This window comes from Polistes fuscatus, unplaced genomic scaffold (assembly GCF_010416935.1).
Source record: "Polistes fuscatus isolate 324 unplaced genomic scaffold, CU_Pfus_HIC Scaffold9, whole genome shotgun sequence".
NCBI classification, from domain to species: domain Eukaryota; kingdom Metazoa; phylum Arthropoda; class Insecta; order Hymenoptera; family Vespidae; genus Polistes; species Polistes fuscatus.
This window is the reverse complement of record NW_025113173.1, coordinates 508,222-524,220: the sequence shown is the minus strand read 5'-3', so window position 1 is coordinate 524,220 and position 15,999 is coordinate 508,222. Positions and strand designations below refer to the sequence as shown.

General features: G+C 29.2%; 4 protein-coding genes across 4 annotated transcripts; 2 read left to right on the top strand and 2 right to left on the bottom strand.

Annotated features, from left to right (window-relative positions):
• Positions 1-2,355: 2,355 nt before the first annotated feature.
• On the bottom strand, positions 2,356-5,020 carry LOC122525691 (cytochrome P450 4C1-like). The gene is made up of 12 exons (XM_043648612.1): positions 4,821-5,020; positions 4,641-4,747; positions 4,447-4,537; positions 4,122-4,304; positions 3,968-4,037; positions 3,751-3,877; positions 3,572-3,641; positions 3,358-3,464; positions 3,208-3,276; positions 2,930-3,104; positions 2,655-2,830; positions 2,356-2,567 (listed from the first exon to the last, which is right to left on the bottom strand). The coding sequence occupies exons 1-11, from the start codon at positions 4,990-4,992 to the stop codon at positions 2,655-2,657; spliced, it is 1,347 nt and encodes a 448-aa protein (XP_043504547.1). The 5' UTR covers positions 4,993-5,020; the 3' UTR covers positions 2,356-2,567.
• A 3,858-nt stretch (positions 5,021-8,878) lies between these two features.
• On the top strand, positions 8,879-9,975 carry LOC122525690 (cytochrome P450 4C1-like). The gene is made up of 5 exons (XM_043648611.1): positions 8,879-9,016; positions 9,090-9,196; positions 9,301-9,391; positions 9,648-9,824; positions 9,902-9,975. The coding sequence occupies exons 1-5, from the start codon at positions 8,884-8,886 to the stop codon at positions 9,973-9,975; spliced, it is 582 nt and encodes a 193-aa protein (XP_043504546.1). The 5' UTR covers positions 8,879-8,883.
• On the top strand, positions 9,721-11,643 carry LOC122525658 (cytochrome P450 4C1-like). The gene is made up of 8 exons (XM_043648582.1): positions 9,721-9,824; positions 10,062-10,188; positions 10,303-10,372; positions 10,476-10,582; positions 10,663-10,731; positions 10,835-11,009; positions 11,109-11,285; positions 11,373-11,643. The coding sequence occupies exons 2-8, from the start codon at positions 10,135-10,137 to the stop codon at positions 11,534-11,536; spliced, it is 816 nt and encodes a 271-aa protein (XP_043504517.1). The 5' UTR covers positions 9,721-9,824; positions 10,062-10,134; the 3' UTR covers positions 11,537-11,643.
• Positions 11,644-13,037: 1,394 nt separating this feature from the next.
• Positions 13,038-15,170, bottom strand: LOC122525689 (cytochrome P450 4C1-like). Its single transcript, XM_043648610.1, has 11 exons — positions 14,971-15,170; positions 14,791-14,897; positions 14,597-14,687; positions 14,278-14,460; positions 14,124-14,193; positions 13,907-14,033; positions 13,730-13,799; positions 13,516-13,622; positions 13,367-13,435; positions 13,143-13,263; positions 13,038-13,057 (listed from the first exon to the last, which is right to left on the bottom strand). The coding sequence occupies exons 1-11, from the start codon at positions 15,140-15,142 to the stop codon at positions 13,038-13,040; spliced, it is 1,137 nt and encodes a 378-aa protein (XP_043504545.1). The 5' UTR covers positions 15,143-15,170.
• Positions 15,171-15,999: the final 829 nt, after the last annotated feature.

The following is a 15,999-nucleotide window of genomic DNA, read 5'->3' as shown; positions in this document are numbered from 1 at the left end:
ATGCATTTATATTCTATCAAAAGAATAAAAGAAATAATTTGGGCATCTTGGCTATTTATAAATTGGTTCTACAATAATTCTTATTAAATAATAATCCCTTGTAGCTTTTTGACCAGTGTCAATATACATTTAAATTTCTGTTTCAGTTTTCGAGATTTTTGAAACTAATGCAGAGAAGTGTAATGCCTATTACTATCGTTACGAAAATGTATCTAAAAGAAAGTATCCATCACAAACAAACGCGGAATGTTGTAAGGCGTATAGGCTGCGAAAAAAATGTTTTTTTACGCCAAAGAAACATATCTTCTTACGTGCGTACATAAGTCCAAAAAACCAGCTTTTTTTTTATTCGTTAACTCCATACATCTTTACATATTGTCCGTAGAAATTTGGTAAATTGTTATATAAGTGAAAAAGACAGCACGTGGACAGTTTCTCTAATGAGATAGCATCGCTATTGTCATTTATTTCGATGAGGTTTCATTTTTTACTCATGCTCCTGGGTGTATTCTTTTGAGCCTTCTAGAGATTATAGAGATTAGATATTAGTTGTAGTTATCTTTGGCTAGCGAGTTTATGTGCGTATCAATTCTTCTTTTATATCTGCAGGTTGCCTTGGTTATTTCTTCTTCTATCGTGTTAATATTTTGGTCCTTTCCTATCTTTTCGTTACGGACGTACCATGGAGAATTCACAATTGTGCGCGGCTATGGATTGTTGAGTTTCGAGATTGGCAATGTGACTTTTCGCTGCTATACCCCATAGCGGTAATCCATATGTCCAGATTGGTTTTATTATAGTTTAGTAGATTAAAAAAAAATAAACTGTGCAGTTAAATCAAGAACACTTTTAATCAAAATCTCTTGAGTTACAAAGATTACTTGTGTTGAAATAGCTTTTTCTTGTTCATTTTTTGAGTTTTCCATTAACTAATTGCTATTCTTTCTCTAAAAAAATTTTATATATATATACGTTTCCTGGATATTATTAATTCTACATTCTTCTTACCATCTAAATTAATTCCTGTGAAAGTTTCTTATGCGTGCAATACTAACAATTAGAAACATTATCTCAAGTATTGCTATGTTATGAGATTAATGATTCGTATAATGTAAATTATATTATATTATTCATATTAAATAATATGTAAAATAAAATATTACTTGTAGTTGAATGTTCTTTAATGCTATAAATTGTTAATTTTCCCTAATATTTAAATACTTTGATGCTGCATTAAGAATGTTCGAAAAGTATTTCAAACAAAACTATATTATATGGAAGTATATTACTATTCAACATATTTATAGGATCTTGAAAAAATTGTCTATTACAGCAAGTATTACATTTTCTTGAATTTAAAAGAATTAACTATCTAGAATCGTTTAACGTATCGTTCATACGGAAATATTTTTCTTATATAAAAACAATTTTAAATCACAGGTCATCGAAAGCCCTAGGAAAGATTTCTTTTATACAATAATGCATTGACAACGCAGCATAATGAATAGTAAACGCATTTAAATTGCAGAACTAAATCATAATTAACAATTTAAATTAGACTTATTCGATTGGCTATATAAACAGCGATTTCAATAAATAGCTTATTTGGCATACGAATTAGTAGTTGATAGTGCTGATACATTTAGCATATATGAGATTAGAAGGCTTAGAAGATAGTGCGGTTGACATTTCTGGAGTATCAGGAAATTTTCCAAAAAGTGACAATATTAACGATTTAAAGTCGAATCTGATGAATGACGAAGATTGCGTGTCTTCAGATCATACAATGTGAAAATTCGATAAGAATATATATATGTTAAATTATATTTCATACAGAAATTTATTACATTAAAGAAAGTTATTTTTGAGTAAATTGAATTATTATTTTTTAGATAATTCGTCTAAAGTACCATCGCGTTTAGGAAGAGTTTCTAATTTTTCCTTACTCGATAATTTTTTTTTTGCAATTAATGCAATACAGGCACAATTAATTCTTCGAGCAGTGTATTTATTGACAGTGAGAATCGAACATGAAGATGCAGAGAAAAGATTCACTCTTCTCACTCAAAACTAATAAATTTATATTAAATTTAAGAATTACTATATGATAATTCGACTTCTATGAATAAAATCAAATATCCTCAATATACCCAACTTATGGATAAAAGCAACTTGAGTGTCTTTCGAGTTATTTTGTAAAATACTTAATTAATAGTTTAATGTGTTTATTTTTCAGTCTATTTGTGATATTGTATCCTCTGTTGTTAAAATACGAATATCCTAATGATATCCTAAATGAAAAATGGAAAAGTATAGTTTTTAAAAATTATTTTTTATTTGTACAGTTAATTATTACTGTTAATTATTTTATTAGGAAAATAATATCAACAAAAATTATAAATATTATCGCTTGTTAAATCTCAAGAATATAGTTTCAGCTGGTTGCAAAGTTATTCTGGACTTTAAGTCAATATTTTCAACGGAAACTGGGTTGTCTATTCGAACAAGAAATTTTCTCAATAAAGTGGCAGCTATTACCCGCATTTGCGTCATGCCAAATTTTTGACCTAAAAAAGAAATATTAAAATAACAAATACTTTATTGATCAACTATTTAGAATACTAATTCAAGAATGAATAAAAATATGCTTTTACCTATACATCCTCTACTCCCAAAGCTGAACGGACGAAAACATTTCTGTTATAATTTCCCGGCAAGAACCGATCCGGGTTAAATCTTAACGGATCAGTCCAATATTTATATTTTCGGTGCAATGAAAATATTGAAATAACTACGTGACAATTTTTTGGTATTATCACATTGTCGTTCACTTAATAAAATAAATAAATACATATTATTACTATATAAGACAGTAATGTCAATGGACAAAAATATATACTAAAAAATATTTTATTATATGTAAATATACCTCTTGTGTCCCTATATAGTTTCCGTGCAATAAATGGAGCTGCAGGAAACAGACGTAATGTTTCCTTGATGACTCGATCAAGATATTTCATTTTCTTAGTATCTTCCATTGTAATAGGAACCTCATTTGGATCGCTTGAGCCGTACAAATCGTACAGCTCTTCGTATACTTGATTCTGGAATCGAAAAAGCCGAATAAATGATACAAGTTTTGTATGAAAATATAATTGATTTTTAAAAGATAATAAATAATAATGCATAAGTGGTATCTGAGCGTACTTGAATGTCCGGAAACGTGGCTAACATTAAAAATAAAAATGTTAGCGAATTAGCGGCAGTATCACTTCCCTAAAAATTAATACAAATTGTTTTTTACTTTTACTGAATGAAAAAAAAAATTTTAAATAATCTTTAATTAATTCATCTTACTGCAAAAACCATTGTATTTATTTCATCACGAATATCTGCCTCCGAATATTTTCCGGACTCGTAAAGCGATTTAAATATGACGTCTAGAAATGAACTGGTATCTTTTCCTTTAATTAGAGAAGAGTCTAATTATATATTATTTATAATTATTATAAAAAGCATTCTTCTATAAATACATTATTAAAAGAATAATTTTTCAAATGGTTATTTTTACTTGAACATGGACCTTTTCCTTCCTGGGTAAAGTTATCCTTGTGCATTGACTCCTTCTTTTTCTTTATAATCTTGAGGAATGAAAGTTTTATACATGAATAAAATATTAATTTTTTTAGAAAAATATATATTGAGGAAAATTGAGATAATTAAAAGTGTGAATAATCGTTTTATTTATACCTCGCTCGTTATTTTATTAATGTGGGAAAGATATTCTTGTAGACGTTTTCCCTTAGATGAATTGTTAAATATAATATTTGGATGTAACCAGAATTTCAACATTCTTTGTATAGTTATGTCCATCGCTCTAAATAAAAATAAAATTCACAATAAGAGGACAAATATGCAATAATAGTAGATTACAATACAAATAAAAAAATATTTTACTAATTATTACTTCGACATATATTTATCAAGATTACAATCCGGATTGCTCTGCAAATTTAAATCACTTTCCAATAGGCTATCTGTCAGTATAAGAAAAATAATTTTTAGAAAATTTTAATAGTTCCATACATATATTTGAACTTTTCAGAATATCCAAATCTCACCATATATGATGTCCAACGTACAAAGATGTACGTAATGCATGAAATCTATGTTTTTTCCGTTAGTAGTTTCTAAAATGTTATTTAGTCTGTTTGAATTTTTTACTATTAAGTCCACATAAGTTAAAACCATTTTATCTTTGAATACTGGATGTAAGATATTTCGATGAATCTTCCATATAGATGCTTTGAATAAGAAAATATTTCTTACTTTAATTTTGTATAATGTTTTTTTTCTATATATTTATTTATTAAAAAAGAGACAAAGAGAGATCCTTATATATATATATATATATATATATATAGCACGTGTGAACTTATAGTTTACCTGGTGCAGTAAACACTCCATTACCAAAAAGATGTTTCATAAAGTCATATACAGAACTTTTTTCATAACCGTTAGAATTTGTTAATAGAAACTAAAAAGAAAGCAAAAAATTGATGTAAAAAAGCCGAAATAAGAGAAAATCTAATTCGGGCAAACCGTTTATAACGAAGTGCAGTAAATTTGATAAATCTTACCTCAATACTTTCAGGATCATCGAAGATTAGGGCTAATTGAGGGCCTAACCACAATAGCCACGGCGAAGAATAGTTTTCAGATAATTTCATTAATTTATGAGAAATTTCTAATTGTAAGACAAATTCATTCAATAGAGATCGCATAAATATAGACATTATAAAAATAGAATAAAAATGTACCTTTTAAATCACCAAGAAATATATTAAGGTTTCCAATTAAAGGGTAAGCTTTAGGTCCCGAAAATTTTTTTACCATGTTATGTTCACGAAATTTATCTGATATATATTTGATTAAATAAAATAACAGTATCATTATTACTATTGGAGTAAAAAATTTAGTAATATACAACATGTTTAGTTTAACAAATTATAAATTATAAAACAACTTCAAATAGTATTAAAATACTTCTGGATCTTCTCTTGTTTGCTAAGAACAGATATTAAGTTGATACTACGCAGTTAATTCTTGTATCTTTTGCGTCTTAACAGAAACTAAGAAAAAAACATCAAACGATCGAAACATCAAAACGACAAAAAGATCTATTTTATCTATTCATTTATTCCGTGCGTAATAATACTAATTTAAATAAATAGAAGAAGGAAATCGGTGTAATAAACATAGTTTTTTCTTAAAGAAATCTTCTTTTTTGTCCCTTCCCTCTGTTTGGCTTTGTATTATGCTAATAAAGTGGATAAACGAGATACATTAAATGAGATGCAAGAAGTGTTTGGATTATAGGTCAGATTGAAATGACTTGAATTTTTCTAGCACGTCTATTTTTGGACGATTTATTATTTACTTCTGTTACGTGATTTATTACACTATCTTGTCTGATAATGATTCAACAAAAATTCGTTAGAAAATTATTTTTACATAAAAAGGTAATATTCCGGGAGCCTGTGGTTATCAAACGGTATGTAATTTACCAAAATCCAAAATTCATTCAGTCAATCTCTCATAATTACTATACATTAGGCGGAAACTAACTAAGCTCGGCGGTGGTCCACATGCCGTCACTTAGGTAGCGTAGTTACAAAATTCAAACCAACTTCAAGAGCATTTTACCAAGACTGTCATTTTGATATTTTTTTTTTACTATTATTATTATTATAAAAAATAATTGCAGACAATTGTGAAAGTTTCTGACAATTCTTCTGTTGTCCATTCTATTGATGTGCTCGTTCCATTCTTTTTTTCTTTTTAGTATCCATTCGTTGATATTTTCCACTTTGCATGTTCTTCTTATATCTTTGCTTCTCTCTCGATCCAGCAGTGTTTTTCCAACTATTCTGCGAAGTACTCTCATTTCGGTTGTCTCTAGTAATTGTTTCGTTTTCGCCGTGTCTGGTCGAGTTCCTGCGGTATATGACATAATAGGTCTTACCATTGCCTTGTAAATTCTTGCTTTGGTCTCTATGTCCATGTTTTTGTTTCGCCATATTGTGTCATTCAAACAACCCGCTATTCTGGATGCCTTCATTGTCTGTTCTCTTACCTCTGCTTCGACATCACCATATCCTGAGACTTCTATTCCTAGGTACTTAAATCTCATTTCCTGCTGAATAACCTTCCCTTCAATTTCCAGTTTGCATCTTAACGGTGTCTTTGATGTTGTCATGCATTTAGTTTTCTGGGCCGATATTTTCATGTTGAATGATTTGGCTATGCAGTTAAATCGGTGTAGTAGACGTTGTAGATCATCCTCATTTTCGGCCACTAATACAGCGTTATCAGCATAGCATAGGATGGTTATTTCTTCGTTGCCCATTTTATATCCTTTTAGCAGTCTTACGTTTCTTATTATTTCGTCCATAATGATGTTAAAAAGCAGGGGACTTAGGGAATCCCCTTGTCGGATACCACGACCTGCATCAATCGGTTCAGTCAAGGCGCCATTTATCTTTGCTTGGATCTTATTGTTTCTATAGATGTCCTCTATGGTCTTGATAAGATTGTTCGGAATTTGCCGGTTATAGAGGAGGTGTATAACATCCTTTAACTGCACTCGGTCGAATGCCTTTTCTAAGTCAATGAAACACATATATGCTGGTCTGTTGTATTCAATTGATTTTTCTGTTATCTGTCTTATGATGAAAACCGCGTCTGTGCACGATCTGCCTGATCTGAATCCCTGCTGTTCGTCTTCTAGATTCGTTAAGCTGTTAATTTTATTCGTTATAATCTTTGTTGTTAGTTTTAATGAAGTGTTTAAAAGATTTATTCCGCTGTAGTTTGTAGGCAGCTTTTTGTCTCCTTTTTTAAACATACCTATAGTTGTACTAGTTCGCTATTCGTCAGGTATTCTGTGTTGGTATAGTATTTTTTGTATTAGGAATGTTAACTGTTGTGTGAGACGTTGGCCACCATATTTTAGTAATTCGTTTGGGATGCCATCTTGCCCTGAGCTCTTCCTATTCTTTAGTTTTCGAATAGCTGTTTCTACATCACTGGGCTCAATTTGTATGTCGTTTTTAGTTACTATTTCTGGCGTATTTAGTTCCACTTGGGGTTCTTCTGATTTATAGAGTTCTGTTAAATAACTAATCCAGGTTTCTTTTGTGATCTGATTTATTTCGACCATTTCATTGACCTCTTTTCTTTGATTTCTAATAAAGCGCTAGATTTGTTTTTTGAGTCTATAAAAGTCACTCTCCATTCTCTTCGAAAAAATCTCCCAATGATGGTGTTTTGTTTGCCTTACTAATGTCGTTGTTTGATTCCGGATTCGTCTATACATTTCGTATGATTCAGGTGTTCGTAATGTTCTATAGTTAATTTATGCTATTTTCTTTTTTTTGCATATTTCCTTAATCTCTGGGCGGAACCAAGGAGTTTTGATCATTCTAGCCCGGCTTTTTACAGCTCGTGTTCCCAGGGCTTCATATGCAGCTTCTAAAATGTTAGTTTTCAGTTTTTCCCAGGCTGTGTTTATATTATCTTCTTCTTTTATTGGGTTTATTTCGATTTTATCCTTTAATCTGTTCTCATATAGTTGTTTAGTTGGTAAGTTCCATAGTGACTCGATGTTTATTTTCGATTCTTGAGTTGCTCGGGCAAGATTGCTTTGGGGTTTAAACTTCATTCTTATTTTTGCTAGTAGCGGGCTATGATCGCTTCCTACATTCGCGGAATTTAACGTCCTGATATCTAGTATTTGGTGTGGTTGAATGTATCTATTGGTAACAATATAATCAATTGTGGATCTGAAGCCTCTGGTGTTGCTGTATGTGAATTTGTAGTGCTCTTTGTGGTTATAAAATGTATTGTTAATCCTTAGCTCGTTAAATGTGCACAATTGTGTCATAAGTTCTCCATTATCATTTAACACATTTTCGTTGAACCTTTGTTTAATTCCAGGTATTATTTCATTTCCGATGCGGGCGTTAAAATCTCCAAGGATTATTATTTGTTGGTTATTTGGTAATGATCCGACTATATTTTGTAGTTGGTCGTAGAAGGCTTCTCTTTCTTCTTTTGATTTATTATCTTCGGGTGCATAAATTGACACTATATTTAATTTTAGGTCTTCCGCTTTCATTTTTACAACCAAGATTCGTGAAGATACGTAGCTATATTCTTGTATGTTGTTTTTGTACTTCTTAGTCACTGCGATGGCTACCCCTTTCTTTGCTCTGATTTGTTTTTCTACCCCACTATAGATCACTAAGTAGTCATCGTATTGTAATTGTCGTTTGCCTTTCTTTTGGTTTCTTGTAAGGCGCATATATCAATTTTTTTATCTTTCAGTTCTTTTAGGGTTTTTTGATCTTTATTATTAAATGATTTGATGTTCCAGGTAGCCAGAAATATTATGTGTTTTTTTTTTCCAACTCGTCCTTTTCGTTGTCCTTTTCCTTGCTTGGGTCGTCATCTGTGGATCAGTCCTATTCCGAGGCACATTTTATTGCAAAAAAATTAGCACCATTCGATTCAGCGTCGTTTACTTACCCTTAGATCAAAGAATTTGGATTACACCTGAAATTCAGAAGTTGGATCATCAAATGAGTGCACTACTATATTGGTTTTGCTTAAAATAGGCTCCCGTTTGGTGTTTCTTTCCTAGTTTCTGTTAAGACACAAAAGATACAAGAAGTCACTGCGGAGTATCAACTTAATATCTGTTCTTAGCATACAAGAGAAGATCCAGAAGTATTTTAATTCTGTTTTAAGTTGTTTTATAATTTATAATTTGTTAAACTAAACATGCTGTATATTACTAAATTTATTACTCCAATAGTAATAATGATACTGTTATTTTATTTAATCAAATATATATCAGATAAATTTCGTGAACATAAATTGGTAAAAAAATGCTCAGGTCCAAAGCCTTATCCTCTGATTGGAAATCTGAATCTATTACTTGGTGATATGAAAGGTATATTTTTATTTATTATTTATAATATCTATATTTATGCGACTTCTATTCAATAAATTTGTCTTACAATTAGATATAACTCATAAAATAATAAAATTATCTACAATCTATTCTTCGCCGTGGCTACTGTGGGTTGGCCCAAAATTAGTCGTAATCTTGGATGATCCTGAAAATATTGAGGTAAGATCTATCAAATTTACTGCACTTCTTTAGAAACGATTTCCCCGAATAAGATTTTTTTTATTTCGGCTTTTTTTTATATTAATTTTTGTTTTCCTTTTTAGATTCTATCAAAAAGTTCTAGCAGTTATGAAAAAAGTTATCTATATTTCCCTATGAAAAATCTTTTAGGTGATGGATTATTTTCTGCACCAGGTAAACTATAGGTTCACATGCTTTCTTCTTAATTAATAAAAAAAACTATGTATACTTTACTGTAATACAGTATTTTTTAAATATGTCTTTTAGACGCTTGCTAATTAAAATAGTTTTCTTTTTTTATGATTGCATATAATGCCTACACACCTACACATGAATATATGAGAATCTCTCTTTTCTTATTTATTAATTAATAAATATATAAAAAAGATACTATAAATATTTAAATTAAGAAATATTCTCGTATTTAAAGCATCAATATGGGACATTCATCGAACAATCTCAAATCCAGTATTCAAAGAAGTTTCGACGTATATGAACTCAATGATAAAAAATTCAAACAGACTAGCTAATATTTTAGAAACTACAAACGGAAAAAACGTAGACATTATGCATTACGTACATTTATGTACGCTGGATATAATATATGGTAAGATTTGGAAATTCTAAAAAATATAGATGGACACATTAAAATTTTCTAAAAATTGTTTTTTTTTGTACTGACAGATAGCCTATTGGAAAGTGAATTAAATTTGCAGAGCAATCCGGATTGCAAACTTGATGAATATATGTCAGAGTAATAATCAGAAGAATATTTTTAAATTTATAATATAATCTAATATTATTGAATATTCGTATTTTTATTGTGAATTTTATTTTTATTTAGAGCGTTGGACATAGTTGCAACAAGAATAGTGAAATTCTGGTTACATCCAAATATTATATTTAACAATTCATCTATGGGGAAACGGCTACAAGAAATTCTTTCCCCCTTAAATAAAATAACAAACGAGGTAAAAATACCAAGAAACCATTTTTATTTTAAATTGTCAAATATCAAAAAAATATATTAGTTTTAAATAAAATAATAATTTATTCATGTATATATAACTTTTATATTCGTTAAGATTATAAGGAAAAAGAAGAATTCAATGAATGAAGATAACTTTACCCGGGAAGGAAAAGATCCACATGCAAGTAAGAATAATCATTTTAAAAAATATTTTTTAGTAATGAATTTATGGATGAATACCTTTTATAATAATAATAAATAAAATATTATTATTCTCCTTTAAAAAAGAAAAAGATACCAGTCCATTTTTAGATGCAATATTTAAATCCTTTTACGAAACCAGAGAATATTCGGAGGCAGATATTCGTGATGAAATAAATACAATGGTTTTTGCAGTAAGATGAATTTATTTAAGATTATTAAAAATTTTTTTTTCATTCAGTAAAAGTAAAAAACAATTTGTATTAATTTTTAGGGAAGTGATACTGCCGCTAATTCGCTAACATTTTTATTTTTAATGTTAGCCACGTTTCCGGACATTCAAGTACGCTCAGATACCACTTATGCATTATTATTTATTATCTTTTAAAAATCAATTATATTTTCATACAAAACTTGTATCATTTATTCGGCTTTTTCGATTCCAGAATCAAGTATACGAAGAGCTGTACGATTTGTACGGCTCAAGCGATCCAAATGAGGTTCCTATTACAATGGAAGATACTAAGGAAATGAAATATTTAGAACGAGTCATCAAGGAGACGCTACGTCTTTTCCCACCTGCACTAGTTATTGGGCGAACACTAAAGCGCGATACAAAAGGTATTTTTATATATAATAAAATTTTTATTGTTTTTTTTCTTTTCCCACTGAGTTTACAGTCTTATGTAGTAATAATATGTATTTATTTATTTTATTAAGTGAACGACAATGTTATATTACCAAAAAACTGTCAGGTATTTTTTTCGATATATACACTACACAGAAAAGAAAAATATTGGCCTGATCCTTTAAGATTTAACCCGGATCGACTTCTACCAGAAAAATATAACTCTAAATGTTTTATTCCGTTCAGCACTGGAAGAAGAGGATGCATAGGTAAAAGCACATGTTTATGCATTCTTGAAATAGAATTCTAAACAGTCGATCGGCTAAGTACATTTTTATTGATTATTGGTTTTTCAGGTCAAATATTTGCCATGACCGAAATGAAGGCAATAGCTGCTACCGTATTAAGAAAATTTATTATTCAAATAGACGAACCTATACCAGTTGCAAATGTCAACCTAAAACTCAGTGTTACTACGAAACCGGCTGAAACTATATTCTTGAGATTTAAAAAGAGATAATATTTATCATTGTTGTCATTATTATGTTACTAATCAAACATATTATTAGGATATCGGTATTCGTATTCCTAACTATAAAAGATGCAATTTCACAAATAGACTGAAAAATAAACACATGGATAAAACACTGGATCCTCTTCACAAAAAGCGAGAATATTCTTGAAGATTTCGGGTGTGAAAGAGGAAACCACGTGCAGTACGGGACACATCCAGCTCGAAGGACCAAAATAGTGAAACATGGGAAAATTGACTGTTCGTGTGTACAATTACTTAACGCTGCGGGAGACAAAGAGGAAGTGATACGTTTGATGATCACATAATTTCTTGCAGCCGTACATAGCGTTGGAGTCTGTTACTAATAATCAATGTTGTATATATTAATAATGAGTAATATTACATACAATTTTTGTACAGTAAAAAAGTTTTAATTAAATTCGCAACCAATACGATTGTAGCAAATAACAAAAGAAGACCAAAAAGAAACAAACAAACGAGTAGTTAGTCCCTGTGATAGTAAAATGCGAACTAAAAAACAGAGTACAATGAAATTTTAAATTAAATTCGATGGAAAGGCTTCGTCTTTTTTTTTTCCACACAATTTTTGACACCATTCAGACCATGAGAATCGTATAACGAAGATGCACGATGAAAATCATTCATCTCACTCAAAAGTAATAACTTTATATGACATTTAAAAATAAACATATATGTGTGTGTGTGTGTGAGGTGTGTGATACTTTGATTTCTACGAATAAATTCAAATATACTCATTATAACCAATTTACCGATAAAAGTAATTTAAGTATTACTCGAGTTATTTTGTAATATACTGAATTTTTATTTTAATGTGTTTATTTTTCAGTCTATTTGTGAAATTGCATCCTCTGTTGTTAAAATACGAATATCCTAATGATATCCTAAATGAAAACTGGAAAAGTATAGTTTTTAAAAATTATTTTTTATTAGTACAGTTAATTATTACAATTATTTTATTAGGAAAATAATATCAACAAAAATTATAAATATTATCGCTTGTTAAATCTCAAGAATATAGTTTCAGCTGGTTGCAAAGTTATTCTGAATTTTAGGTCAATATTTTCAACGGAAACTGGGTTGTCTATTCGAACAAGAAATTTTCTCAATAAAGTGGCAGCTATTACCCGCATTTGCGTCATGCCAAATTTTTGACCTAAAAAAGAAATATTAAAATAACAAATACTTTATTGATCAATTATTTAGAGTACTAATTCAAGTATGGGTAAAAATATGCCTTTACCTATACATCCTCTTCTCCCAAAGCTGAACGGACGAAAACATTTCTCGTTATAATTTCCCGGCAAGAACCGATCCGGGTTAAATCTTAACGGATCAGTCCAATATTTATATTTTCGGTGCAGTGAAAATATTGAAATAACTACGTGACAATTTTTTGGTATTATCACATTGTCATTCACTTGATAAAATAAATAAATACATATTATTACTATATAAGACACTAATGTCAATGGACAAAAATATATACTAAAAAATATTTTATTATATGTAAATATACCTCTTGTGTCCCTATATAGTTTCCGTGCAATAAATGGAGCTGCAGGAAACAGACGTAATGTTTCCTTGATGACTCGATCAAGATATTTCATTTTCTTAGTATCTTCCATTGTAATAAGAACCTCATTTGGATCGCTTGAGCTGTACAAATGGTACAGCTCTTCGTATACTTGATTCTGGAATCGAAAAAGCCGAATAAATGATACAAGTTTTGTATGAAAATATAATTGATTTTTAAAAGATAATAAATAATAATGCATAAGTGGTATCTGAGCGTACTTGAATGTCCGGAAACGTGGCTAACATTAAAAATAAAAATGTTAGCGAATTAGCGGCAGTATCACTTCCCTAAAAATTAATACAAATTGTTTTTTACTTTTACTGAATGAAAAAAAAATTTTAAATAATCTTAAATAAATTCATCTTACTGCAAAAACCATTGTATTTATTTCATCACGAATATCTGCCTCCGAATATTCTCCGGACTCGTAAAGCGATTTAAATATGACGTCTAGAAATGAACTGGTATCTTTTCCTTTAATTAGAGAAGAGTATAATTATATATTATTTATAATTATTATAAAAAGCATTCTTCTATAAATACATTATTAAAATAATAATTTTTCAAATGGTTATTTTTACTTGAACATGGACCTTTTCCTTCCTGGGTAAAGTTATCCTTGTGCATTGACTCCTTCTTTTTCTTTATAATCTTGAGGAATGAAAGTTTTATACATGAATAAAATATTAATTTTTTTAGAAAAATATATTGAGGAAAATTGAGATAATTAAAAGTGTGAATAATCGTTTTATTTATACCTCGCTCGTTATTTTATTAATGTGGGAAAGATATTCTTGTAGACGTTTTCCCTTAGATGAATTGTTAAATATAATATTTGGATGTAACCAGAATTTCAACATTCTTTGTATAGTTATGTCCATCGCTCTAAATAAAAATAAAATTCACAATAAGAGGACAAATATGCAATAATAGTAGATTACAATACAAATAAAAAAATATTTTACTAATTATTACTTCGACATATATTTATCAAGATTACAATCCGGATTGCTCTGCAAATTTAAATCACTTTCCAATAGGCTATCTGTCAGTATAAGAAAAATAATTTTTAGAAAATTTTAATAGTTCCATACATATATTTGAACTTTTCAGAATATCCAAATCTCACCATATATGATGTCCAACGTACAAAGATGTACGTAATGCATGAAATCTATGTTTTTTCCGTTAGTAGTTTCTAAAATATTATTTAGTCTGATTGAATTTTTTACTATTAAGTCCACATAAGTTGAAACCATTTTTTCTTTGAATACTGGATGTAAGATATTTCGATGAATCTTCCATATGGATGCTTTGAATAAGAAAATATTTCTTACTTTAATTTTGTATAATGTTTTTTTTCTATATATTTATTTATTAAAAAAGAGACAAAGAGAGATCCTTATATATATATATATATATATAGCACGTGTGAACTTATAGTTTACCTGGTGCAGTAAACACTCCATTACCAAAAAGATGTTTCATAAAGTCATATACAGAACTTTTTTCATAACCGTTAGAATTTGTTAATAGAAACTAAAAAGAAAGCAAAAAATTGATGTAAAAAAGCCGAAATAAGAGAAAATCTAATTCGGGCAAACCGTTTATAACGAAGTGCAGTAAATTTGATAAATCTTACCTCAATACTTTCAGGATCATCGAAGATTAGGGCTAATTGAGGGCCTAACCACAATGGCCACGGCGAAGAATAGTTTTCAGATAATTTCATTAATTTATGAGAAATTTCTAATTGTAAGACAAATTCATTCAATAGAGATCGCATAAATATAGACATTATAAAAATAGAATAAAAATGTACCTTTTAAATCACCAAGAAATATATTCAGGTTTCCAATTAAAGGGTAAGCTTTAGGTCCCGAAAATTTTTTTACCATGTTATGTTCACGAAATTTATCTGATATATATTTGATTAAATAAAATAACAGTATCATTATTACTATTGGAGTAAAAAATTTAGTAATATACAACATGTTTAGTTTAACAAATTATAAATTATAAAACAACTTCAAATAGTATTAAAATACTTCTGGATCTTCTCTTGTTTGCTAAGAACAGATATTAAGTTGATACTACGCAGTTAATTCTTGTATCTTTTGCGTCTTAACAGAAACTAAGAAAAAAACATCAAACGATCGAAACATCAAAACGACAAAAAGATCTATTTTATCTATTCATTTATTCCGTGCGTAATAATACTAATTTAAATAAATAGAAGAAGGAAATCGGTGTAATAAACATAGTTTTTTCTTAAAGAAATCTTCTTTTTTGTCCCTTCCCTCTGTTTGGCTTTGTATTATGCTAATAAAGTGGATAAACGAGATACATTAAATGAGATGCAAGAAGTGTTTGGATTATAGGTCAGATTGAAATGACTTGAATTTTTCTAGCACGTCTATTTTTGGACGATTTATTATTTACTTCTGTTACGTGATTTATTACACTATCTTGTCTGATAATGATTCAACAAAAATTCGTTAGAAAATTATTTTTACATAAAAAGGTAATATTCCGGGAGCCTGTGGTTATCAAACGGTATGTAATTTACCAAAATCCAAAATTCATTCAGTCAATCTCTCATAATTACTATACATTAGGCGGAAACTAACTAAGCTCGGCGGTGGTCCACATGCCGTCACTTAGGTAGCGTAGTTACAAAATTCAAACCAACTTCAAGAGCATTTTACCAAGACTGTCATTTTGATATTTTTTTTTTACTATTATTATTATTATAAAAATAATTGCAGACAATTGTGAAAGTTTCTGACAATTCTTCTGTTGTCCATTCTATTGATGTGCTCGTTCCATTCTTTTTTTCTTTTTAGTATCC

Bases quoted from the DNA above. Each gene is read 5' to 3' on its own strand.
- LOC122525689 (XM_043648610.1), bottom strand. From the start codon at position 15,142: ATGTTGTATATTACTAAATTTTTTACTCCAATAGTAATAATGATACTG. The intron at 14,898-14,970 runs GTACATTTTTAT...TCTTACAATTAG, and splicing joins ATTTCTTGGTGATTTAAAAG to AAATTTCTCATAAATTAATG. The intron at 14,194-14,277 runs GTGAGATTTGGA...TTATACTGACAG, and splicing joins TACGTTGGACATCATATATG to ATAGCCTATTGGAAAGTGAT.
- LOC122525658 (XM_043648582.1), top strand. From the start codon at position 10,135: ATGGGGAAACGGCTACAAGAAATTCTTTCCCCCTTAAATAAAATAACA. The intron at 10,583-10,662 runs GTAAGATGAATT...ATTAATTTTTAG, and splicing joins TAAATACAATGGTTTTTGCA to GGAAGTGATACTGCCGCTAA. The intron at 11,010-11,108 runs GTATTTTTATAT...TATTTTATTAAG, and splicing joins ACTAAAGCGCGATACAAAAG to TGAACGACAATGTTATATTA.
- LOC122525690 (XM_043648611.1), top strand. From the start codon at position 8,884: ATGATACTGTTATTTTATTTAATCAAATATATATCAGATAAATTTCGT. The intron at 9,017-9,089 runs GTATATTTTTAT...TCTTACAATTAG, and splicing joins ATTACTTGGTGATATGAAAG to ATATAACTCATAAAATAATA. The intron at 9,392-9,647 runs GTAAACTATAGG...TCGTATTTAAAG, and splicing joins TGGATTATTTTCTGCACCAG to CATCAATATGGGACATTCAT.
- LOC122525691 (XM_043648612.1), bottom strand. From the start codon at position 4,992: ATGTTGTATATTACTAAATTTTTTACTCCAATAGTAATAATGATACTG. The intron at 3,465-3,571 runs GTAAAAATAACC...CTCTAATTAAAG, and splicing joins AGGAAAAGGTCCATGTTCAA to GAAAAGATACCAGTTCATTT. The intron at 2,831-2,929 runs GTATATTTACAT...TATTTTATTAAG, and splicing joins ACTATATAGGGACACAAGAG to TGAACGACAATGTGATAATA.